Source organism: Homalodisca vitripennis, chromosome 1, assembly GCF_021130785.1.
Source record: "Homalodisca vitripennis isolate AUS2020 chromosome 1, UT_GWSS_2.1, whole genome shotgun sequence".
Taxonomy (NCBI): Eukaryota; Metazoa; Arthropoda; class Insecta; order Hemiptera; family Cicadellidae; genus Homalodisca; species Homalodisca vitripennis.
In genome coordinates, this window is record NC_060207.1 from 100,874,178 (window position 1) to 100,900,318 (window position 26,141).

The 26,141-nt window shown below is 33.3% G+C and overlaps 1 protein-coding gene across 35 annotated transcripts in view; it reads left to right on the top strand.

The window, feature by feature from the left end:
- LOC124367590 (dystonin) overlaps positions 1-26,141 on the top strand; it is a 389,529-nt gene that overhangs the window by 321,460 nt on the left and 41,928 nt on the right. For all 35 annotated transcript variants that reach the window (XM_046824584.1, XM_046824679.1, XM_046824768.1 and 32 more), the window contains 17 exons: positions 677-1,003; positions 2,469-2,651; positions 3,296-3,431; positions 3,774-3,946; positions 4,683-4,880; positions 8,356-8,619; positions 10,036-10,230; positions 10,707-10,947; positions 11,754-12,004; positions 12,718-12,891; positions 13,913-14,094; positions 16,092-16,368; positions 16,481-16,810; positions 17,151-17,375; positions 17,700-17,923; positions 20,049-20,147; positions 25,704-25,988. In XM_046824584.1, the coding sequence (XP_046680540.1) occupies positions 677-1,003; positions 2,469-2,651; positions 3,296-3,431; positions 3,774-3,946; positions 4,683-4,880; positions 8,356-8,619; positions 10,036-10,230; positions 10,707-10,947; positions 11,754-12,004; positions 12,718-12,891; positions 13,913-14,094; positions 16,092-16,368; positions 16,481-16,810; positions 17,151-17,375; positions 17,700-17,923; positions 20,049-20,147; positions 25,704-25,988 (3,764 nt within the window). The remainder of the gene's footprint in view (positions 1-676; positions 1,004-2,468; positions 2,652-3,295; positions 3,432-3,773; positions 3,947-4,682; positions 4,881-8,355; positions 8,620-10,035; positions 10,231-10,706; positions 10,948-11,753; positions 12,005-12,717; positions 12,892-13,912; positions 14,095-16,091; positions 16,369-16,480; positions 16,811-17,150; positions 17,376-17,699; positions 17,924-20,048; positions 20,148-25,703; positions 25,989-26,141) is intronic.

Consider the following 26,141-nt stretch of genomic DNA (forward strand, 5'->3'; position numbering starts at 1 on the left):
AATCCACATTTTGTTTTGTTATACATTTTAAAATGCAAAAGTCTTTAAAAATTCCGTTTTTATGTTTTTTCTTCCTATAATAACTTCAGAAGTATTAAATCAAATAGAACTTTAAACAAATTAAAAATTTATTTGTAATGCTAATAGCACGATAGGGGAAAATATAGGAATTTGTATTCAGTGCTCTAAGGGTTAATAGTTGTTCATTATTATTAATGTTGAAAGAAAAAAATTGAAAGTCTCTATTGTTTGGTACATAATAACATTTTCTTTGGAATTATTTGTGTAGACAAACAATGCTGCTTCACATGCACTAACCCCTTGAATAAAAGTTTTAAAATGTTTTAAATTAAATTCATATTCTTTATTTGTATTGATTTTTGGTTTTCCTCTCATTTTTTGTCAAATATTTTTGTTATTTTTTGGCATATTAAATATATTTGTTATAAAATATATTTTATATTCGGTTATAAATGATTTTAGTCACCCAAATGTTTTGATTTATAAAAAAATGATTAAAGAAATACAGGAACCCTCATTGCCTGGAATTGATGATGTCATTGGCGGGGCAAGTCTAGATTTTGTTATAGTAAATTTCTCATTTGTTAAGTAAACTTTTAATAAGAGTTAATTTAAATGAGAAATTTTGTTATATATTCACTATGACATGTTGCAGACTCTACATAAGGATATCCTACGCAAGAAGCCTGAATTGACAGATCTGACTGAGGTGGCCTCCACACTAATGGCACTGGTGGGCGAGGATGAGGCCACTGGTGTGGCGGACCGTGTACAGGATACTGCTGAACGCTATGCAGCACTGGTGGAACAGAGCGATGCACTGGCCCAGCTGCTGCAGGCATCACGCGCTGGCCTGCGGCACCTGGTCCTGACCTACCAGCACTTGCAGGCGTGGATGGAGTCCATGGACCAGCGTCTCGCCAAGTATCGAGTATTGGCAGTGCACACGGACAAACTGTTGCAGCAAATGGAGGATCTGGCGGTTAGTCTTGTATCATTATACCCTCTCATATTGTTTACTTGGCATAAAAACAATTGTACATTTAATCTAATTATAGAACCTTTAAATTAAATATCATTTCCTTGGATTAAAATTTTTTGCAATATTTAAATATTAATTAAGGTATTATGCATCCTTTATAATGATTTACTATACTACGTCATATCAGGATAACACAAAAGACTAAGATTGTATAAATAAAAAATAAATAAATAATCTTAAAAAAAAATTTTTTTAATTAGTTTTTGAATGAGTTGTCATTTGTATTATATTAGAATATACAGTTGAAATGGACGTAATACATACACACAATTTAAACAAAAATAGCTAAGTCTTCCCTTTGAGTCTTCGCAAACGTATTATTGGCATTTTTTTGTTGTGGAAAATAATAATTTAATAATATTATATATATATATATATATATATTATATATATATATATATATATTTATATTATATATTATATTATATTATATATATATTTATTTATTTATTATATATATATATATATATATATATATATATATTATATATATATATATATATATATATATATATATATATATATGAATTATTATAATGAATTATTCACAGTTTGTGTGTAAAACTTATTTAACTACATTAATTAGAATACATCTTAAAAAATTTGTAAAAATAGAAATACTTGTAAATTATATTTTCTTAAACATGTATATTTTTGGTTAATAATTTATTTCTGAGATTAGAATGCAACTTAATGTGTGTATATATATCCATCCACTCTTTGGACTCTTGGTAAAGTAGTTATCAAAGTAAATTTCAACAAACAGGGGCTCTCGAGATTTGGGACTCATTTCTCAGTCACAATAAATCCTTCATTAATAATGTTCAATGGAATCAAGTGCTTTTGAATTAGTTATTGATATTAAATGAAAGTTATTGCTTAAAACTAATCAATTCTTTGCAATTTGACTGTATACAAGGTATAATGATTACTAACTTGTTCACCCAGTTCATTGTTTAGGTTGAATATTTATTATAAATTGTAAAAAATCATTATTATTATGCATTCATTTATTAATAATACAATGCATCACATCAGTAACGAATTGAATAAGTCCACATCCTTCTGTTCTTTTTATAAACATTTCTTCCACTGTAAGAACATTAAAAGAAGTCTGTTTTGTTTATATTTATAATATATATATTTATTTCAACTCTTATTACTGTAAGATTTTCTTGTAAAAGTTATCATATATTTTTTAGCTTTTACTGTCATTGGAAAATAAAATTTACTAACCCATTTGTGTGAATTAATTTGATCAATTTTAGATAGCAATATTCATGGTTTATGTTGTTCACAACTTAAAATCACTCCTCTTAAAAAAAGATATAAAAAGCGTACCCCGCCCCAATCCCCTCCCATCTCCCAAGACCTGATAATACTACAGCCACTGGTCTTCCCCCAGGACCTGACCGAGGAAGTAGCCAACCACCAGGGAGATGTAGACAGCACTGTGGACTCTGGCCTAGAGCTGATGAAACACATTTCCAGCGATGAGGCCATCCAACTCAAGGACAAGCTGGACTCCCTGCAGAGGCGTTACAATGATCTCACCTCCCGTGGCTCTGACCTGCTCAAACATGCTCAGGTACTGGCTTCCTCATTTTTCTTTTCACTGCTGGAAAATACTAAGTATCTTCCTCAAATCCATCTTCTGATCTTATCTTCTCCATCCACTTTTCTCACAAATCTTCTGACTTCAGCTGTCTTAGAAGTACAGTTGATATGTCTTTTGTTGATATTAATCATTCTTAGGTGTTGTAGCATTCTAACAAACTTCAAAGCTAAATTCCAGGTGCTGCTTAAAATGTTCAGGCAACTGGGACAAGAGCGTAGACATGTGTAGACAAATGTTATTGTTAAGTGTTTATTACCAACTTAAACAACTTTATATATACACATTTGTACTCTTTTGAAATTACAAACTTTAAAGGATTATGTTTAATAGTACATTTTATTTTTTGAGATAGAGGAAGTTAGCAGATATCAATTTTAAATTCATTTAAAAATCTTGTTAAAAACATCACGAATCAACAGAAAATGGAATAAATTAGCCCAGGTCAGAGATGCAATATAGAATTTTAATTTTAAACGCACATAGATCCTGTTCGAACTTCAGCTGATGTCTGACCCACCTCTAGGTTTGTCTAAAGACATTGTAACATTTGGGTGGAATATTCTTTGACAAAAAGCATCTATTTTCCTAACTGTAGCTGTTGTTGATGTGTACAGGAGGCACTGCCACTTGTCCAGCAGTTCCACAACTCTCACAACCGCCTGGTAGACTGGATGTTGGGAGCAGAGACACAGCTTCAATGTGCAGAACCCAGAGAGGATGACATACAGCGACTTGAGCAGGACATACAAGGTAAAGTTTACCAATCAACCACTGTTTAGGCGCCATTAATATGTTGCTAATTAATGCTTTGTTATAATTGAATTTTTCTCAAACAAATTCGTATGTCTCGTGTCAGATAATTGTAATTCTATGAGTCCTAAGATTTACTTTCAGCTGAGTTACAACTTATCAGTTAACAGCTGTTTTGGTACAGGCATTGTACCTTGGCTACTTTATTGCTTCAAGACTTAAGACAGGTGTTTTTAAATAAATGTCTCATTTCAATCGATCCTAAAAACACAGGATGTGTAAAGGTTGAAACCTTATTTCATACACAAATTGAGTTTGACTATTGGGTGATTGATGTTTTAGAGTTCCGGCCAGTCTTGGAGAGCATCAACCTGATTGGTCCACAGTTGTGCCAGATATCTCCTGGAGAAGGGGCCTCCACTATAGAGGGCCTGGTGACCAGGGACAACCGGAGGTTTGACGCCATTGCAGAACAGATACAACGAAAGGCTGAACGCATACATCTGTCCAAACAAGTGAGATACTGTTGAGCAATAGATGGATTCAAGGAATTAGACTTTGAACTGTATATTACAAGAGAGCAATTACTGATGCTCTTGTCTCCTTCTCAATTCAGTATTTTAAAATTAACTATATGAAAGTGTATTTTCAAAATTAAACGGCTTAAGTAACTAAACAGTAACTATTACAAGTTCATAATGATAGTGCTGTATACTGTGTTATAAAATTGTATCCTAATATTTAGTTTTGAATTTTGATCTTAAAGTAAAAACAGCAATACAACAAAAAACTATTATGGCTTGGCACTATTATTTTTGGTGTTTTATTTTATTAAATAGTGATCCTAGTAAATATTAGTCTACTTATCCTCTTCAAGTTTTTAATATCAATTATATCTTATTTTAAAACTAGTGTTTACTTATTTAAAATTTGCCTGCCTATTTTTCTGTACAAAATTCACCAGGCTATGTTTAAATAATTACAATTAACATATTTAATATCACAGTTTACAGTAGCAATTATAATACTTTGTACATTAACTATATTAATTACGAACCTTATTTTAAATTCAATATTTAAGTTTATTAAAATAGATATTTTTAACATAAGGCTAAAGTTTTTGTTCCTAGGATATTATTAAATTTCATTATAATACAAGATGGGTTTGTGGGTGGAAACGATAAGATAAAACAACTCAACAGTAGTAAACAAGTTTTGTGCACATTACCAAGAGTATCTTCAATGTTACAGAGATCACTGGAAGTAATTGGGGACATAGACGAGTTGCTGGATTGGTTCCGTGAGGTAGAGGCACAGCTGCGTGAAGCTGAACCTCCCAGTGCAGAGCCAGATGTTATCCGCGTGCAGCTCAAGGAACACAAGGCACTCAATGATGACATTGGCGGCCAGAAGTCCCGAGTGCGCGATGTCATCTCTACGGCCAAGAAGGTATAGTCAGTCATGCAGAAAGTGTGTTCTTTTCCTATTGGGAATTAAATTAGTACTAATCTGTCTAAAGAAACTAGAAATGCAGATCTTTGTCTTTATACCAGTAGACCTTTGTTGATTGCAAGGGGTTATTTGATTTGCTATAAATTATATAGTTTTTAACTAAACCTATTTTACATTTTTTTAACTTATAATCTCATACACAAAGGAACATAAAAATTATTTGCGTAAAAGTAAAACTTTTAAGTTCCCTAGTTCATTCCAAAATTCTTTTGTCACTAATCTAAATAGTAAAAAGATAAGAACCTTTATTTGTGAATTGGAACACTGAGACAATACAAAGTAAAAATTAATTCTGTGCAATGCATATCTATAACTTCATTGTCAAATAAAGAACTATTCATAATTCTCACTTTTCATTTTATCTGCTGTATAGTCAAGGTCATAGCGATTAAATGAATTTAAAAAATCTCTTCTTCTTCAAAACTACAATAAATTGCAAAGTAGACTAAACAAACTACTTAATTTCCAAAATTTCCTTTAACTTGTATAGATTTGAGGGACAGTGATGATACACCCTTAAGCAGCTGTTGTGATATATATATATATATATATATATATATATATATATATATATTTTTTTTATAATAACAATGACTCCTCAAATGAACACAAAAAATATTAACAATTTACATTGCATGACTGTTGAAATGAAAACGTTCACTGAACACTTTAAAGATACATCAAGTTGGGAACCACCACCATTAAGTCCAGACCACCCTATCGACTAATTTTTGAACGTCATTTTATCTAACATTGCTAACCCAAATTTTTATGATGATTTACCAACGTCAACAAATCTCTCTAAAGAAGAATCTAAAGCCATTTCATCACTGAAAAATAACAAAAATATTGTAATTTTGCCTGCTGACAAAGGTGATTAATCATGAACATTTCAGACTATATTAGAGAAGCCAACCGTCAATTAGAACATGAAGACACTTATCAGTTATTAAAATCTGATATGACAAACCACTTCAATAAAGAAATAACAAAATATTTAAAAGAAAATTCTATTAAAGAGGGATTGCCAAAAGAGCTAATTGATATTTTAATAAACATAAATTCTCAAACACCCGTTTTCTACCTGTTACCGAAAGTACACAAAACAAAGACATCACCTGGTCGTCCCATAGTCGCCTCAATATCATCTCCCACAGAAAGAATATCAGGGTTTGTAGATGTACACCTACAGGAGTTTGTCAAAAATGTACCATCCTACTTGAAAAACACTGATCATTTTATTGAAAGATTAAAAGAAATACCCCAACTTATTGCAACAAATGTGACGTTAGTTACGATTGATGTAACTTCCTTATATACTAATATTGACCACAATAAAGGTATGGAAGCTGTGAAACACTTTCTAAATAAAAGACCTGGAAATTCAAAACCAAGCACTAACTTCATCATTGCTCTCATAAATTTTATATTATCTTCCAATTGTTTTCGATTTCAAAACAAATTTTATTTACAAAAGAAAGGAACAGCCATGGGTACCCGAATGGCCCCATCATACGCAAATCTTTTTATGGCAAAATTTGAACAAGATTTTCTACATTCTCAAACATTTAAACCTTTATTCTGGACTAGATACATAGATGACATTTTTATGTTATTGGACAGAGAGTAATGAAAAACTTTTAGATTTCTTAAACGCATTGAACTCCTTCGATAACAATTTAAAACTTACTTGGAAAATTTCAACAGAGTCAGTTACATTTCTGGATATTGACGTTTACATCAAGAAAGGTTACTTGAAACACAAAATTAATGTAAAACCTACTAACACTTTTCAATATCTACACTACAACAGTTGTCACCCTGTATATGTAAAAAGATCAATTCCCAAAAGCTTGGTTACATGAGCAACCAAATTATGCAGTGAGAGTGCAGATCTTAAAAATTACTTTAGTAACATATATTATGCTTTTTTTAAACGAGGATATCCTGAGAAGCTATTGAATGAAAAGCTACAGCTCAATGAAAGTAACCTTAATAATAATTATGTCAAAAAGAAATATTATGATGAGCCTAAATTAATAACACAATATCATCCTGGTCTCTACAAAATTAACAACATTTTTAAAGTAGCTTACAAAATTCTTCAAAATTCTCCACTGACAGACTCATTTCTAAAAAGTATTCCACGTATTGTTTTTAAAAGACCTCCTATCTTAAAGGACATTATATCGAAACCAAAGTTACCAACTGATTCTGACGTGGAAACTAAATTTAAAGAAGCACATCCATGTAATAAATCAAGATGCATGGTGTGCAATCAAATACAAGAGTCATCAAAATTCGAAAGTAGTTCAACTAAAAAAGTATACAAAATTATTGGCAATTTGACATGTGATACAAAAAATTTAGTACATCAAATTCAGTGTAAACAATGTCCTAAAGACTACATTGGCTCTACAACAAATAATTTATGAATAAGAATAACAGGTCACCGTTATGATTTTAAGCGTAATGATGAATCAAAACCATTAATCATTCATAGTAAAATACACAAAGAATCTTTGGAAAATTTATATACAGTAAAACCAATAGGATCAATAAAAAATAATTCAAATACATCAAAATTAAGAAATTTAGAACAAGCATGTCAAATTGTCACAAAATTTAAATTTCCCTATGGATTAAATCTTCGATAAATTTAAATCATCTGAAAACTCATCACATCTTTACACCCACAGTTTGAACATATGTGTATCATTTCAAGAATATTATGCTTATTAATTTATTTATCTGTTTACATGTATGTTTTTAATTATTTTATGTGTTTCGTTATGTTGTTTTGACCTGAAGAAGCGTAATGCGAAATATAGTTAATTAATATTAATATGTTGGCCTTTTTCTACATATATATATAATTTTTATATGTAATTTTTACATGTAAAAGAGGAAGGACTCCTCTTTTTGATTCTCACAATTTCGAAATGGAAATGTCCTTTCGTACGATAGTACTTCAATCTAAAATTTTTACAAATATGGTTACATGTTGTTGATTATACAGTATATTTGAAAGATGCAGCTGGCATTGTCATTTTGCTTAAAAATGTTAAGCACATAGTTAAAAACATAGTAAAAACCAAAGTTAAACTTTTACTAGCTCTGAATGGAAGGATAATTAAGTAGGAAAGTTTTTCCTTTTTTTTCCTTATACAAGAATTTTAGGATTATCAACAGTAGAAGTTAAAAAAATGCCACTTAAATATAATCTTTAAAATTGTGCTATATCCTTGCTTAGCATGCGTTTCAGATGAATCTAAATTTTCTCTAAAGAAAATTACTTCTCAACTTAACTGACAATAGCTATAAATTTTAAAAATTAAAAGGTGAGTTTATGGGAATAGTGAGCTGATGACTACTTTGTACCTCCTGATAATGTAGACTAACACTGTTGTAGGTGCTAAGAGAGTCGGCTCAACATGAGGACACCGGTACCATCCGGGAAAAAATGGAAGACCTCAGAGAGAACATGGAAGCAGTGTCTACACTGAGCAGGGACCGCCTGGAAGTGCTGGAGCAGGCACTGGCCTTGGCAGAACACTTCTTCGAGTCCCACGCTGACCTCAGCACCTGGCTGGATGAAATGGAACGACACGTCAGTATGTTGGCCATGCCTGCACTGCGGCCTGATCTCATTGCTCAACAACAAGATAAGAATGAGGTACGCATACTCAACTCTACTCAGGAAATTGAAATTTTTTATAATTTTCTTCTAATAACACGAACATGTTTTGAGTCTTGTATTCCTTTTGTTACTTTGTGAACCTTTGCAAAGAATTAATTATTAAAATATAATTTCACATTATTTATTGGTGGTAATAAAATTTTCAGATATTTGTCATGTAAGGCCAAAAATGTTCAAAATTCTTAAAAATGTTTTTATTTTTCAATAAATTTAAATTTATAATATTAGCAAAACTAATTATATTAATTTAAAATATTTAATTATCATATCGGTTGTTGAAAAAGAAATTAAATAAAAATCCCTTTAATAAAGAGGTGGAGTTAGGGCTGTCAAGCCCTCTCTACCACTCAATCTCATATCATATGTAGTAAATTAACAATACTTGAATACATACACATGTAAACTTTTAACATACTTAACTTTATAACAAAATGTAAACAAAATTGCTTTATTCGCATACAATAACTTATGAACTTAATTGGATTCTTAACGATGGATAAAGAAAAAGATTAAGAATGTAAAAGAGAAAATATAAAGAACAATTAACATGTTCAACCGTTCCAACACACTGTCTGACCTCACACACACCACAAGCACCACCACCCGACACCCCCATAGTTCACCCAGTAGCAAGTCCTTGACCTTCGTTCCGAAGCACGCACTACCCTCAATACTTCTAATATGATCAGGAAGAGTGTTACAAATATTTTTGTAACATATTATTATAACATGGTCTGTCCATTGCAGACTTGTATTCATAGTCAATCCTAGATTCTTACTTTATTTTGATAATTTAGTTCACTACTGTTAAGTTTTAGTTTCTGTGCGGTATCAAGGTCAATATGGTTAATCAGTCTCGAGTTACCAATACCTATAATCATTGCATTGTTTTATATTTTACTGTTCTTGAATATTACACTTATCATTTGAAACTAATTACAAAAGACAGTTTTTTTAGATTTAATTCATTCTCTTTTGTCTGTTTGAACACTTATCCCATTGGCCTACTAGTTTTCACTGCACAATCAGTCCAATTAATTTGGTCCAAAATGGAGATCATTGTTTGGAATTCTATTACTCTAGATGTGCTTTTTAGAATTTCTTGGGAACTTGGGAATTTTAGCCATCCTAAACAACATTTTTTATTAAAAGAATATAAATAACTTATAGTGTTAGTGTTAATCTATTTTGATGTTATGTCAATTACAAAGAAAAAATGTAGTATTTTACTAAAATATTGTTTTAAGTATTTTACTAGTACATAGTGCTAGTGGAGTAATGGTCTTGTCAGAATAGTCTAGTGGGCTAACACTCATCTTTAATCCTGTATATAGTGATTTAAGATAGAATTTGAGTATATACGATGATGTTATATCTGTGACCAATGTCCAGCTGCTGGTACAATCCATCACGGAACACAAGCCACTTGTGGATAAGCTGACTAAGACTGGGGAGGCTCTGATTCGTCTAACAAATGAAGAGGATGGTGCCAAGGTACAGGAGGTGTTGGACTCAGACAATGCGCGATATGCAGCCCTGCGCTCTGAGCTACGCCAGAGACAACAAGCACTTGAGAAAGCCCTACAGGTCAGTGGCCTCATACCTACTGAATTTACTGGACAGTAACACTAATTTTGGTATGGGATAAATTACATTAGTATCACCTTTATTACTTGTTATTGTTTATAGAAACTATTTATATCTAGTTTAATAAATAAAAAAAAACAAGTTCAAAACTATGTGATTGTTTTCTTAAATGATTAAAAATAATTAATAAACCACTTTTTTCTTATCAGTTACAAATTAACATTATTCTAAAATTAATTAAAATTTTTGGAAAACCTTACAAATTACAAACAGTTTTTAGTAACACGTCTTTTTAGTAATTAAAAATTAGTGTATTGCATTAGAAAGTACTACTGTGTTGTCAAAAAAGGCTTTTTCACCCATTTGATTCAGCAAATAAAAAAAATCAATAACAAACAATTTGTGTTACTTTGGAAGTGTGATAATCAGCCTCCCAACACCATGAGATATCTGACTGTTTATGGAATTGTTGTCAGGAGTCTAGTCAGTTCTCGGACAAGCTAGAGGGTATGCTACGCGCACTGGCCAACACTGCTGACCAGGTGTCAGGTTCAGAGCCGGTGTCTGCACACCCTCCACGTATACGGGATCAGATGGAGGAGAACAATGCTATGATCGAGGACCTGGATAAACGGGAGGAGGCATTCCAAGCTGTGCGCCGTGCAGCCAACGATGTCATCAACAAAGCGCCTAATGCTGCTGACCCTGCTGTCAAAGGTAGGATAGTGATTGCAGTCATAGAAATCAGACAGTGTAGTTACTATATATAAATGACAAGAATGTACTGAAAATGTTTCTCATTTTGGTGTTTATCCATTGCTTTGAAATAGTGTGTACATTATTTGGTATAATTAACTACAATTTAGTAATCGGCCGATTCCAAAATTTTTTTATTACAATTCTGGTTTATATGTTTTATGAAATAAGAATTTAGCATGATTCTAAAAAGAAATGCATCACCACTTTTATTAGGATGAGCCGATACAAAAATTTGATTCTGATATTGATAACGATTCCTATATAAATAGTAACTATTACTAATATACCTAAATGGTATTAGGAAGAGTAGGCTTACATTTACCACACTGAGATTGGAAGATATTCCTTTTCTTTGGCATAGAGACATAAAAAAGAAAGTGCTTTATGAAGAAGAAGAGGAATATCATACCAATGTCGAAAAGGTAACCCTGCTCTTCCTATCCTATGTAAATGCTCATGTTAAAACCTTGCTCATTGCCATTTTCAGTAAGTAATAATAACTAAGAATATACTACATTAATTTTTTTTTAACAATAGCGTTTATAATAAAAATGATTAGGGATCTGCTACCTGTTTGTGCTTGTCTCAAATTGTCCCATATTATTTTTACCAGCTCATTCTAGGTTTCTCTGCAAATTGCACATTAGACTTACTTCCTTAAAATAATTTTGTTCACTCACTTTTAGTGTTAAAATTCCTTACAGTAAAGAAGTACAAAAATAATATACTTTAGAAAGTGATAATCAATCTGGTTGTTTGGCTAGATATTAAACGCAAGCTGGAGCGCCTCAACAGTCTGTGGGGAGAGGTGCAGAAGGCAACCCAGGACAGATCCCGTAGCCTAGAGGAAGCTCTGGCCATTGCAGAAAGATTCTGGGAGGAGTTGCAGGGAGTGATGGCTACCCTGCGGGACTTGCAGGAATCCCTAGCCACCCAGGAGCCTCCGGCAGTCCGGCCTGAGGAGATACAGCAACAACAGGAGGTCCTACAGGAGATTCGGGCTGAGATAGACCAGGTCAGCTTACCACAATTTTATTTCCATAACTTATCACACATCGATAAAACTAAACACCCTCCCTCTCTAAATTTTTTTCTTAGAATTTTCTTGAAGAAATTAGAATTTTACAATATTATTTTAGAATATTAACAAATTTAACATAAAAAATTAGTAAACTATTTTAATATTGCTGTGTTTAAAATATGTTTACAATTTTAAGAAAGAAGAAATGGCAGTTTTTAAGTTTATTTAATAATTAACAATGAAAATTTTATTTAAAAAAATAACAGTTGCTTAACGGTTTGTTTTGTAAGTGAAGGAATATGTTAAATACAAGCAGTTACCTGCACCTTTGCACACAGTTTCATTTTGAAAAACAGACACCATGAGCATATTCCTTTTACATGGCATTCCAAAAAATCCTTATATATGTGATAATCACTGAAAGATATCCAATATCTTACTTCTTATGAACACATATGTTAATCAAGGACCCTAAGATTTTCCATGTAAAATTTCAGTACAATCAGTTCAGTAGTTTTTACTAATTGGGTAACACAAACGTAAAGACACACCATTAGATTTGTATACAATAGTATAGATTAAAATATAAAATTTATCTTAATTAAATATAATATTTACTTATGAATTTTACTTCATTATACATTTTAAAGTTTCATGAAGATTGTTCAGACATTGAACCAAATTGAAACTTAATGACTGTTGCACAGACTAAGCCGGAAGTGGAGCAATGCCGTGCGACCGGTCAGAGCTTGATGAAGATCTGTGGAGAACCAGATAAGCCAGAAGTAAAGAAACATATGGAAGATCTGGACTCAGCATGGGACAACGTCACAGCACTCTTTGCCAAAAGGGAAGAAAACCTCATACACGCTATGGAGAAGGTGCGGTTCTCATTCTCTAATTTTTTTCTAATTAATCTTGTAGACAATTTTATTTTGATAATGTCATTTTTTCCTATAATTAATGTTATTTTCATTATATATTCTTGCTTAAAACATGATCTATGTCATAAGTACACCCTTTGCGATTGGCATTAAATTTATATGATTATCCTCTCAGATCGGCTGGCCACAACAGTGGCCATGGCTGTTCTCTGCCTCAGATTAGTCAGCTGATTTATGATTGATTTATGAATCCTGTCCCACTGCTCTGCGGGCTACATCTAGTAGCCCTTGCTGTTTTGCCGTTTAGCTCATCAGACTACTAAGTGTGGCCTACTTTATTACACAGTTATAAAATTTAATCCTTATCCAGTTATGGTTAGAAAGTGCTGCCATTTATCGGCCAAATAAGTAACCAAATTAATATTTCTCTATTTACAGCACATACCACAGTAAACATCGTTCAGATTTAATTATTATCCCAGTGTCAGTGTCACTGCAGCTTCTATAGTGTATCCTATCAATGCATTAAAATATACTAGTGCATTGGGTAGAGACGAAGTTCAAAATATGGAAACGAGTTTGTACCCTTTTGATGCTAGAGCAAGTGCCGAGTGGTGACACAAAACACAGCTGGCCACTACAAGTGGCCTAGCGAGCTGAGGGGACAACAACCTGAGACTCTATCCAAACTGTGTGGCCACATTAGTGGCCCCCGATTACAAGGGGTTAATTGTTGTGCTTGGAAAAAGTTTCTCTGAAAAATAGTTGCTCATATAATATAAAACAAAAAATTTTGAATTAGTTTATTAAAAAAGGTAGTAATAAAAAAAAATTAAAATTGTAAAATGGTTTGAGATAAGACATACCTGCAAGTTCTGATTGTCTTCACCTTCTAAAATTAATGTGTGCTGCTCCTTGAGCAGACAGGGTATAAATTATAGACTGTTCTAGAAAACTTGCATGAACAATTAATGTGGTGTATAGATATTAAGTATTGACTCGTCTATTTTTCATTCAGGCCATGGAATTCCATGAGACACTTCAGGATTTGTTGGAGTTCCTGGAGCGTGCTGAGGATAAGTTTGCAGGCCTGGGACCCCTTGGCTCAGACATAGAGGCTGTGAAGCGACAGATTGCTCAACTCAAGTCATTCAAGGCAGAGGTTGATCCACACATGGTTAAAGTGGAGGCCTTGAACAGGTACAATCACATTAGTTTTGTTAAACATTAGTTTTTATAATATTTGACATTTTGAGAAAAACACAATGATTAAGAGTCACTACCACTCACATAAATTGTATTATAATTTTTATATAAAAATAAAAGATTGTCATGAATAATATGTCAATTGTTAGATATGACAGCTATTGTAAAATTTTTGAATAGACAAAAATTGCTTCAGAAATTTTATAACTGGAAGGTTAGTTGACTTTTTTTTAGTTAACATTTCTTATTTGTACCAGTGAAAACTTTATAATTATATGGACATATATGGTAGAATTATTAAAAGTGTTATAATTCAATGTTAAAGCACACTTTTTACTTCTAATTTGTTAATTTTTCTTGCAACTTTTTGGATCATAGGCAGTTATGGTGGTAAGTCTTTCATTCAATGTAATTTGTTCTTAAATATTGCATATTTACAGTTAAATGTACATTTCTGTAAATTATTTTCAAGAAGGTATGAGAGCCATGTAGTATTTCTGTGAATGTGTAGATAAAAGGAAAGTATTTAGTTGTTTAAATTTTATATAAATCTTTTATTTGTTTGACGATTCAAGTAATGGCAAACGCTATCACAAATCTCAATAAACTTGATCTTTATAAGAGTAGGGACAAAGTGCAATGATTGCAATATTGGCATGTTATAAGTAATTTTGTCATTGCAAAATAAAACCGTCTTATTTAGTCCAGTTCTGTGTATGGTTCAGTACTCAGGTGGTAATTCTGTAGTGCTGTTTGGTTTTCAGTATTTTTAAAAGTAGCTAGAAGTACAATTTGTTGTTTGATAGATTATTTTATATGGTTACAATACAGGTTGTGATGTTGATGTCTGTAGTGTTCAACAGGAAAGTTTTCTGTTTTTTAAGAAATCAACCCTGAAAATTAGGTATAGATCGATTGCGATATTTGATTCCTTGATTCTTAGTGATATCAAGCAATCAACAGTTCTTGATATCCGCGGTTCTTGTCACTGAATTCTGATACCAATATTTTCCAAGTACTTGATTGGAAAATAATAAATAAAATCAAAACAGAAGTGCTCACAATACGCTTGGAAGGTCATGATTTCTCAATATCATGACTAGTGATGTACCGAAGCTCAACCTCAAAGCCAAATGGGTGTATTCATGAACAACAGCTGTTAAGCAGTGCACAAGTTACAGATCGCTAATTTGTTAGTGTTGTATTTTCTGTGTGAAAAAATATAACCAACTGTGGCGTAGATTGATAACCAAATTAACAAATTACCTTAATTTTATAATATTATTTTGTTAACAATATTTATAATTTATATTTATTTTCATTCTTTGCCGTGATTCTGCTGTGTTTAGTTCAAATTGGGAATACAAAAATTACTGGTTGCTAAAACATGTTGCTGTATTTTGTAAAAACATGTAGATAGATAACCAAATTAACAAACTATCATAATTTTTTAAATAATATTTTGCTTGCATTTCCTATGTTTCTATCTATGTTCAAGTATTATTGCGTGTTTGTTGTGTCTATATGCTGATGTGCACTTCTCATCGGTAAAAATTAGCAATCGTTTATCGGTAAACAATTGGTAATTTTTTAATCTTTTAATTTGTGTTGTTTTATAAATATATATCTTGTATTTATACAGTTATTACTACTCAGAATTAAGAATCGAGACCAAAATTTGGTATTGGTATAGGAATTTTATTTCTTTGTATCCATTCCTATTAAAAATGGAAATATGTGATTTTTAGAATCAGATTATATTCTGATATCTTAGTAACAAATAACAATTAATTTTGCCATCCACTTTGAAATCTGTTACAATATAACAGAATTTATGTATATTTTGAACACCTAGAATATCAAATAATTCAACTCACCAGAATTAATACAAGATTTGAAGAGTAAAATTCTTTTTGTTACATTTAGTTTGTCTTCTTGCCTATCTGTCCATTATTACAGAACAAATGATTGTTGAATGTGTGTTGGTGCAGGCAAGCTCAGGAGCTGACAGAGCGCACATCGGCAGAGCAGGCGGCTGCGCTGAAAGAACCACTGTCAGCTGTAAACCAACGCTGGGATGAACTACTGCGCGGTGTTGTGGAGCGTCAGAGACAATTAGAGAATGCACTGTTGCGCCTGGGACAGTTCCAGCACGCATTGGCCGAGCTCATGACCTGGATAGACGCCACAGATCGCACATTAGAGCGTGACCTCAAGCCTGTCGCAGGTGACCCACAGCTGCTCGAAGTGGAGCTGGCAAAACTCAAAGTAAGGAACATGCCTTTGTCAAATTCTTTTATCTCCTATCTGTTAATTTTACTGTTTTCTTTTTCTTTTGCAAGTAATATTGAATATTAAAAAAAACCTACGCTGTGTGCAGGTGCTGGTGAATGATATTCAGGCACACCAGTCAAGTGTTGACACACTGAATGATGCTGGGCGACAGCTGATTGAATCCGGGAGGGGTAGTGACGAGGCATCAAGCACACAGGAACGTCTGGCCACACTGAACAGACGCTGGCGAGAACTATTGCAGAAGGCAGCTGATCGTCAGACCGAACTGGAGGAAGCGCTGCGAGATGCCCACCGCTTCGCTGCCGAAATACAGGACCTGCTATCTTGGCTGGGAGAAGTGGATGGTATAATTGCCGCCAGTAAACCAGTTGGAGGGCTGCCAGAGACTGCTAGTGAGCAGCTTGAACGGTTCATGGTCAGTTCACAGACTATAAGTAGATAAGGCTTGTATGATTTGTTCGTATATTAGAAGTTGTTGAGTCATTTGTCCAAGTCATTTAGAATTCTAATTTGATCTAATTCTAACATCTATATTTGAATTTATAAAACTTTATTGGGTGTTCTTAAATTTTTTAATTTAATGTGAATGTAATTTTCTCCAGAATTTTCTTTATTTAGTCAGATGTTTATCAGAGTGATCAAAATAGACTAAGAAAAAATATAAAATACATGTACCAAGTGTCCAATTCCAGAATGACGAAATCAATACAAAACTTGTAGGACGGTGAAGTAATGTTTTTATTTGTTGCTTATAGGAAGTGTACAATGAACTGGAGGAGAACAGGCCAAAGGTAGAGACAGTGCTGGCCCAAGGTCAGGAGTACCTGAAAAAGTCACCACCTGGGGCTGCTGGTAATTTGCAGACCAATCTTCGCACGCTCAAACAGCGCTGGGATAATGTCACAGCCCGTGCTAACGACAAGAAGATCAAACTGGAGATTGCTCTCAAGGAGGCGACAGAGTTCCACGATGCTTTACAGGTTTATAGATCTTTTTAATTTTCTTTGTAACAAGTTTGAGTATAGAATATTGTTATTATAAAACAATTATTGTTACCTCAAAAGTTAGAAAAAGTTTATTAAAATTTAAATCTTTATTAAAATTTTAAACATTTATTCAATATTTTTGTGTGTTTTTTAATTGCAGATATTAAATATTTGTTGTGTCTGAATACAAACTTAATTTGTAAAGAACCTGAATCAGTGGTGCCAAATATTGAAAGGAAATTTTTGGGAGAGATTGAAACAACACTTGGGAGTTGGTTTGTGAAGAGATTAGAGATAACTAACTGGAAACATTTACAGGCATTCGTAGACTGGCTGACCAATGCTGAGAAGACTTTGTCAGGGCTGAAGCCAGTATCCAGGGTGTTAGAAACTATCCTGGGACAAATAGAAGATCACAAGTCATTCCAGAAGGATGTAGGTGTACACAGGGAGACCATGCTGCACCTGGACAAGAAGGGAACCCATCTCAAATACTTCAGCCAGAAACAAGACGTTATCCTCATTAAGAATCTCCTCATCAGGTAAGTTCGTAAACCTTATTAACCCATTGAAGTCAGTCTTGAAAATTCTTTTCTACTTCATCTTGATCTGTCAGTTGGCTACCAATATTTTTTGATTGGTTTTAATTGGATACACTTTTTGAAACAGGAACACTACAGACACTTGTCATTGTTAAGTTTTATAAAAACAATTTATACCACCTGCAGAAAGTTAAAAGTGTATAGAAGTTGGAGAGACTGCTTGCATAATTAAGAAGGAGCTGTTAAGAAAACCAGTGTGATTGTTATTTGTCTTTGCTTGGAGAATGTGCAAACCATGTTACATTACTAATTAACAAAGCTGTCTTTAAAAACATAATATTTGAAACTCATAGTTACAGGTAATAAAATATAAGAGTAGAAAATTGTTGTAGATTTTTGAAATTAACGAATGTAATTAGTAAAAAATAATTGTGTTTTCTTGACTTTTTAACTCTTTGACTTGTAACCATACATGTTACTCGAGAACATGACTTGTACCACCAGCAGTGACCCTGATTGCTGCGATGTCACTAAATAATAATATCTGTATTGTTTGAAGAGTTATATATGTCCAACTGAACGCATATGCTATCTAGAGGAGAGTGGTAGAAACACTCAACATAGTTTCCCTTGTGCTTCAGAGAGTGCAGTGGTATATCCTTTCAATTTATTTTTAGTTTTAATTTCTTGCCACTTCATTGTGGCTTGTTTACAATAATTGTTACTGCATTCTATTATGTAGTATACTCATTAGAGCGTAGTTGATGGACATGATATTTATAGATTGCAAGTGTTGTTTAGGAGATAAAAATTTTTTACAATTTAGGGTTGTGTAGAATGGCAGAAGAAAAATGCTTATTGAATTTTTAGCTGAAGTTTTATAAACAAAGAAAGTGATGATAATTTTACTAATGATGAAAGATTATTTTCTATTTCTTGAAAGAAGATATAATAAACAAATATCGTTTCAATATGGCAGCCATTCAAACAAGAAAAATATACAACTCACCATTAACGTAGAGAAAAACAGTGTTCTGGTATGTTTAAAACATTTTATTACTATACATTTTTGGTATCTTGAATGGTTTTTGAAATATGGATTACATGTTTATCACGTACAAATTAAAAAAAAATTGATGATAAAAATGCTGAAACAAGTTTAAACTTGGTATAAATAATTCATAACTCTGCTAACATAACTTCATAACATTTCCTAAACTTTATGACATAAAATATTGTTGTATCTTGTCTGGTGTTTGAGATATTAAGTACATGTAAATCCCAAGAGAATAAATTAATAATATTTCAGCTGTCACAAAATTTACATATTATGATATTTACGTATGATGTAGTTACATTTTTCATTTCCCATAAAAATTATATAGTTACCGAATAATTCTGTTAATAATTTATTTACCAAAACTTTGTTAAAATTTGATATTTCATAAAAAAGGGGACTTTTTATATGAATATGTATTATATAACTTTAAAAAACAATTGCAGACAGGAAAATATAACAATTTATGCAATATTAAGGATAGGCAACAACACTCAAAGGAATTAAGTATAAATAAATTTGAATTATTAAAATATTAATTCATCTATTGTATAATTGTAATTGGGAAACGGTAAAGTAGTTTGAAACTATGTGTCTGGTGTTACATACCAGATATATGGTAAATTATTATTCTTAACTCTTAAATTTCACCTAAGTAAGTAAGAAGTAAATACTTTATTATATAAGAATGTTGCATTTGCTAATTGTATTTCTCCTTTATTATGGTTTTCATAATAGAATTAAATTGTTTTAATAATTTCTTTTCCTTGAAATGTAATAAATTCTTAGTTTTAACAATATTATAATTACATTATATTTAATAGTGATTGTAAAAAAATGATAAAGTTTACATTGATATTGAAGTAAGATCTATCATTCTCTACCCAAATGTGACCAATTCACTGCAATAGGATGGTCGACTGATAACACGATAGACGCTGATGATTTAGTGCACAACTGCTGTTATCTACCTGATAGTGCTACAGTTTCCTCTTGGCATTAGTGGGACATGTTGTTCTTGTTGTTTGTACTGTTAATATACCTGGGCTTGGCCCTGTGTGTGCGTAGTGTGCAACATCGGTGGGAGCGGGTGGTGAGCAAGAGTGCGGAGCGGACCAGAGCACTCGACCATGGCTACAAGGAAGCCAAGGAGTTCCACGACTCCTGGTAGGTACACATCGAAACAGAAAGTTACCACTACTTACTACACTCAATTAGTTATGTTTCCCTGGGTTCGTGTGACCATTTTAAATCGCCTCAGTCTTATTATTTTCCCTTGCATAATAAAAAAAATTGCTTTACTATGAGCACCAACATTAAATTCCTTAACACTTTGAATAGCCAAACAATATTTATCTCAATTATTTCACTATCTTATATAAAGTGTTAAAGTCTTCTGAAAGATCTCAAGTTTTGCTATAAAATAACTCTTGAGCTGTAAATACATGTCAACAGACGGATAAATAGTGCGAGAAATTCGCAATTGCCATGTACCTAATAGCCCTTTGAACTTGGAGAAAAATTTGGAACTATTAAACTTATTGTTTTGAATTGATGAACAGCTATTGATCAGTCACTTTTTGTGTGCAAATGGTTAATATCAGTCTAAATATTTACATAAGTTATAAATATGAAATAAATACTTAAGGAGAAACCTATTTAGCTTGGGAAATTTTAACAGGAGTTAAATTTGTCTAAAAGATTAAGAATTATTATTATTATGTTACAGTAATTAATTAAATGAAAATAATATCTGACTAAAATAAAATCTTAAACAACTCCCTTCCTTCTTTTACTTCATTTATTTATTTTTTTTATTTATTTATTTATTACAAACTGTGTACATTATCATAGAGAAAAAAGTACATGAGTCATATTAATATGTGTCTTCCTCTTTGAAGTTGGGCTTGTTGTCCCGTCCCCGTCATGGTGCGTAGATCTCATTGTCTTGTAGGGGTTCTCTTCTCCAGTTCTCAAATTCTTCTATGGAGTAGAAGGGTCTTTCTAGGAGCCATTTGACTAGCAAGTTCCGCATCTCCTTGGTACAGTTAGTGTTTTTTATTTTTTCGGGCAGGATGTTCAAGAATTTGGTCCCTTTATAAGTTGGCTGCCTTTCAAAGAGTGCCAATCTGTGTTGTGGTAGGGTATAGTGGCTGGCTGTTCTTGTGTTGTGAGTGTGCACATTGTAACCTCTTTCAAGTTCTTGCTTGATGGCATACATTACTGTTTCTATTATGTATAAGAGAAATGACAGTTAGTATTTTATTTTGCTTGAAAGCTCTGCGACAGTGGTCTCTTGGATTGAGTCCAGGCCAGTATACGGACTGCTTTTCTTTTGTAGAATTAAGACTCTTTGCATGTTTGATTTTGAGGGGTGGCACCCCATACTGCTATCCCATATCTTAAGTGTGCTTCGAGAAGTGCGAAGTAGGCTGTCCTGACTGTGTCATCACCACTTATTTGTTTCAACCTTCTTAGTACGTATAGAGCTGAGCTCAGCTTCCCACATAGCTCGTTTACGTGAGGTGTCCATGATAATTTGTTGTCAATGGTTTATACCTAGGTACTTAGCCTCTTCAGCCCTCAAGAGTTCTGGCAGTGGGACTACTTCATCTTTTCTTCGTCCAAAGATAATCTGTTGGCTTTTCTTCCTGTTGAGGACAAGGTCATTTTGTTGACAGTATTTTTCTGTTTTTGTTAAATACATCACAAGACTCAGCCTCCAGAACGGTCAGGTTCACAGTTTCTGTTCAAGAGCACAGTGTCATCTGCATACATCAGTGTTTTATAGAGTTTCGTCTAAGAAGGAAGGGAAGTCACTGACAAATAGAATATACAGGATAGGTCCTAAGACCGATCCTTGCGGGACTCCTCTTTGTACGCTTTGGTGGTTTGAAATTATTGTTTGGGTTGTCCCATTACAGGTTGTTCTGATTGCTACAGCTTGGGTTCTGTGTTTTAGGTAGCTTGCAAACCACGTCAGTGATGTTCCCTTTATTCCCAGTTGTTGTAATTTTCTGATTAGCATTTCATGGCTTATGCTGTCAAAAGCTTTACTAAAGTCAAGAAACACTGCTGTTGCTGTGTCCCCAGCTTCTATTGCTTGTATCAGATATTCAACCAGGTTTATTGTGGCAGTAGTTGTTGAGCGGCCTTTTATGAAACCATGTTGATCCTCTGGTAGTAGGCTGTTTCTGATGAGGTGGTCAGCAATCTGACTAGCACAATTTTTTCAATTACCTTGGAAAAAGTTGAGAGCAGCGATATTGGTCTATAGTTTTCTTCTTTTGTTTTTACTTCCCTGTTTGTGTTTTAGGGTATATTTTAGCTTGTTTTAGTTTTGTGGGAAAAATGCCTTGAGAGAGAGATTTGTTTATTATATGTTACTAGTGGCTTTGTCATTTCCAGTTCACACATTTTTAATATTTTTGAGGATATGTCATCCAGACCAGCAGAGTTCTTTGACTTTAATGATTTGATGATTTTTTCTTACTTCTGACGGATTTGTTGGCCAGAGTACTAAGTTCTCAGGTGTGATCTGGGGGTCTAGTAGTACCTCAGTGCTTCTGTGGTTGTTTGACTGAGAGGTCAGTGTTTTTGTTTGCCATATTACAAAAAAAGTGTTTAGTTGGTTTGTAATAGCTTCAGAATCTGTTATTATATTACCGTTTATTTCCATATTTAGAAAAGTTCTGCTGTTTTGGTCCTGTTGTTCTTCTCTTGATTTATTGATTTCCAGATAGCTTTTGCCTTGTTGTCAGAGTTCCTGATGAAGTTGTCAGTTTGATGCTTCCTAGATTGTTTTAATGTGCAGGTCATAGTCTCTTTTCTTAACGGCTGCGTCAGTTTTTAGTTCAGCTCCAACCTGTTCTTAGGTATGCTTCTTGTGCTTTAATGAATCTTTTCTTTCTTTATTTTTAATTCAGGGTCCACTGGTATACAGGTTCTATTCTGGTTCTTTTTTCTAGTCTTGATGTATGGGCACGCTCTGTTCAGGTTGTAGGTAATTGTTTCAATAAAGTTGTCATAAGCTGCATCTGCATTGTCCCACAGTAGAACATCCTCCCAGTTTTCTCTCCCAATCAGGTTTTTAAAAAGTCTTAGGTTTCTGTCATTCAGGTGTCTTTGTAGAGTAATCGTTCTTACATTTTTCTTGTCTTGTGATATTTAAGGTACAAAGTTGTCCTGTGTGGTCAGAGATTATGTGCATGAAGAACTTCTGCCTTGAGGTTGTCATTCGGTATATTTTGAGCAGACCATGTCTATAGATGTAGCACTGTGGGGAGTTATTCTTGTTGGTGGAAGAGCAGTCCTTGTTATGTTGTACTCTGCTAGTAGTTCATCGAGTTTCTGTTGCTTTGTGTTGAGTGTTTAAACAGTCTACATTGATATCACCCATAACAACCACAGTGCTATTCCATTCAGGAATTGTATTCAGGACATTTCCAAATTATTTCTGTTGCAATTTCAAAAACTGTTCTCTGGTCTGTATATTCCAATAATATATAGTAGTCCTTCTGCAAGATAGTTATTTTAATAGCAGCTAGTTCACATACTAGTTCAAGGCTGTAGTGTGAGACTTCTAAAACATGTTGCTTCCTTTTCAAGCTTCTCGTTTACGTATATAGCAACACCTCCTTTAATATGGTTTTGTCTACAGTAGTTTGAAGTTAATGTGTAGCCTTGAAGCTTGGTGTTTTCCAAATTGCCTTTCATTAGGCCATGCTCTGTAATAATGACTACATCTGGGGTGATTTCTGTAATAAGTTCATTTAGGATATCTATTTTATTTGAGAGCCGGTCTGCGTTTTGATGAAATATTGTTAGTTTTTTTTTTGTGGGATTTGAGAGTTACTGCGCCCCGATGAGTGTTTCTGTTAAGTGGTTTGTTGGTGTTCCTGAGTTTTCTCTAAAAAATTATTTTCAGTGGTGTGTGAGGCTTTCCATTGAGGTGTATAAAAAATGTTATGTTTTTATTGTAGAAATCCTGTATACTCTGATCTTCTGGACGTTTCATTGCAGTTATCGGAGGTTTTCCTTGTCTTAACTGGTTCGTTAGTTGTTTTATCTGGCTGGCATCTCTCTACTAGAAAATGGTGGTTTCTTTGAGGATTCAGTGGAAGTGTGGTTGTGTTTAGTGCTTTCGAGCAGTTAGGTTGCACTTCGTTGGTAGTGTTTGCTTGGAGTTCTACATATTCCAGGATATGAGGGAGGCATTTTCTTTCTTCCATTGTTCTGTATTGGTTTGTGTGAAGTTTTTCCAGCCAGATGGTGTCCATCTCGTCGATAGGGTACAGTAGTGTTAGAAACTGTAGTCGTAGTGCGTTGGTGACATTTGGCTACTTGAAGGGAAACGCTGTACATGCTATTTTTATATACAGATTTTTTACACTCTCCTTTGGTTGTTTTTAACGGATTCATTTTTTATAATTTATTATGCATCCTTGTGTTTTTTTCATTTGTGGAGATGTTATTTGTTAGCTGTTGTTGGGGTAGACAATCAATTAGCGATTTAAGAGAGAGTTCCATATTTTCTTGTTTTATTTTTATTTCAGTCAGCATTTTTATTAATGGGGAATCTCTGTTATATTCATTTTCTTCTATGGGAACCGTTTGTGTTTCCATGTTCTTGCAGTGTTTGTGGTCTCGTGGTTTGTCTGTTAGTAGGTTCTGTTTTATGCATTTAATTTCGTTGCGAAGGGTTTTAGTATCTAGTTCAAGTTTCTTTATTATGCTTTCTTTATCATTATCGTATTGTTCAAAGTTACTTACAAGTTTCATTTCTGTATTGTTTTTCTTTATTTAATTGCTTTTCTGCTTCGCTTAGCCGTTCAACTAGGGTATTGTTTGTGCTTATTAAGATTTGTTTTTCATTTTAATAACTCTTCCATTTGTTCTTCCAGACATGTTAAGTCCTGTTTTTCAGAGTTCTTTATCTTAAGAGCAAGATTTGAGTTAGTGAGAGTTAGTTTGTTTATTTTCTCTCTTAGTGCATTGTTTTCCATGAGGAGTGTGTTTCCCACTTCAGCAGCCAGTGTGAGGGAGGTTTCAAGGTCTAAGTCCTCCGTGTTGTAGTTTATTAGTTTTGAGTTAATATCCTCCAATAGTAGTAATAGTAGGAGTTTGAGGTGTATTTTCCCCATCAATTGTAGGTATCTGAGTATAATCATCAATTTTTTCTGTGCCTTGTATGTTATTGGCAGCAGCCTGAACATTGCCAAGACTCAATCTCGTTTTTTGGAGAGATTTTTTAGCTTTTTATCTGTCCAGTTTAAACATTTTGAGTGGTACCATTTGTTGCAGCCTCCTGTACACAGTATTCCCCTGTGTCTGACTCCGATTGTGCAAAATACCACATGGATATTTAGACATTTTAGTCAGTAAAATAATTAATTGTTAATATAATTTCTGTGGTCAAGGTATTTGAGTTAGCAAGTAATTGTAGTATGTTACTGGTAGTGGTTAAAAATGGTAGTCAGTGAGAGATTTTTTAAGTTTTAGTTAAATGTAAAAGAAAAAATATTCCATTGCAATAGCTCTAGGGAGTATATAGAACATATACTCTTACATATACTTCTTTGATTGGTCCTGCAATTATTTATTATTAATATTCCTGACATGTTTAACTACTCCTCCTTGGTCTTTATAATAGGAAATACCCTTATTTGGTCACTTTGTGGTAAATGATTTTATTTTTTTATTTACATTAATTGTCTGCCACAGGTCCACGCTAATGAACTGGCTAAACGATACAGAGAAGTCACTAGATGAATTGGAGGCTGAAGCATCAAGTATCGGCAACGATCCAGAGAGAATCAAGCAGCGGTTGGCCAAGCACCGGGAGTTCCAGCGCGCACTGAGTGGCAAGCAAGCATCATACGATGCAACTATGCGTGCGGGCAAGACACTAAAGGAGCGAGCACCCAAAACAGATGAACCTGCACTGCGCCAGATGATGAATGACCTCAAGGAGAAGTGGAACACCGTCTGCACTAAATCTGTAGATAGGTGAGTCTGGTGTTCAGTTAGTTCTGCAGACTATACTAACGAATTGTTGTACTATTGTGATAGATTTGAGATCACACAGCAGTATGCTTATCATTGTAACTCCTTAGACATTTATTATGGTAAATTTTAATTAATTATTTTAGTTAATTAATG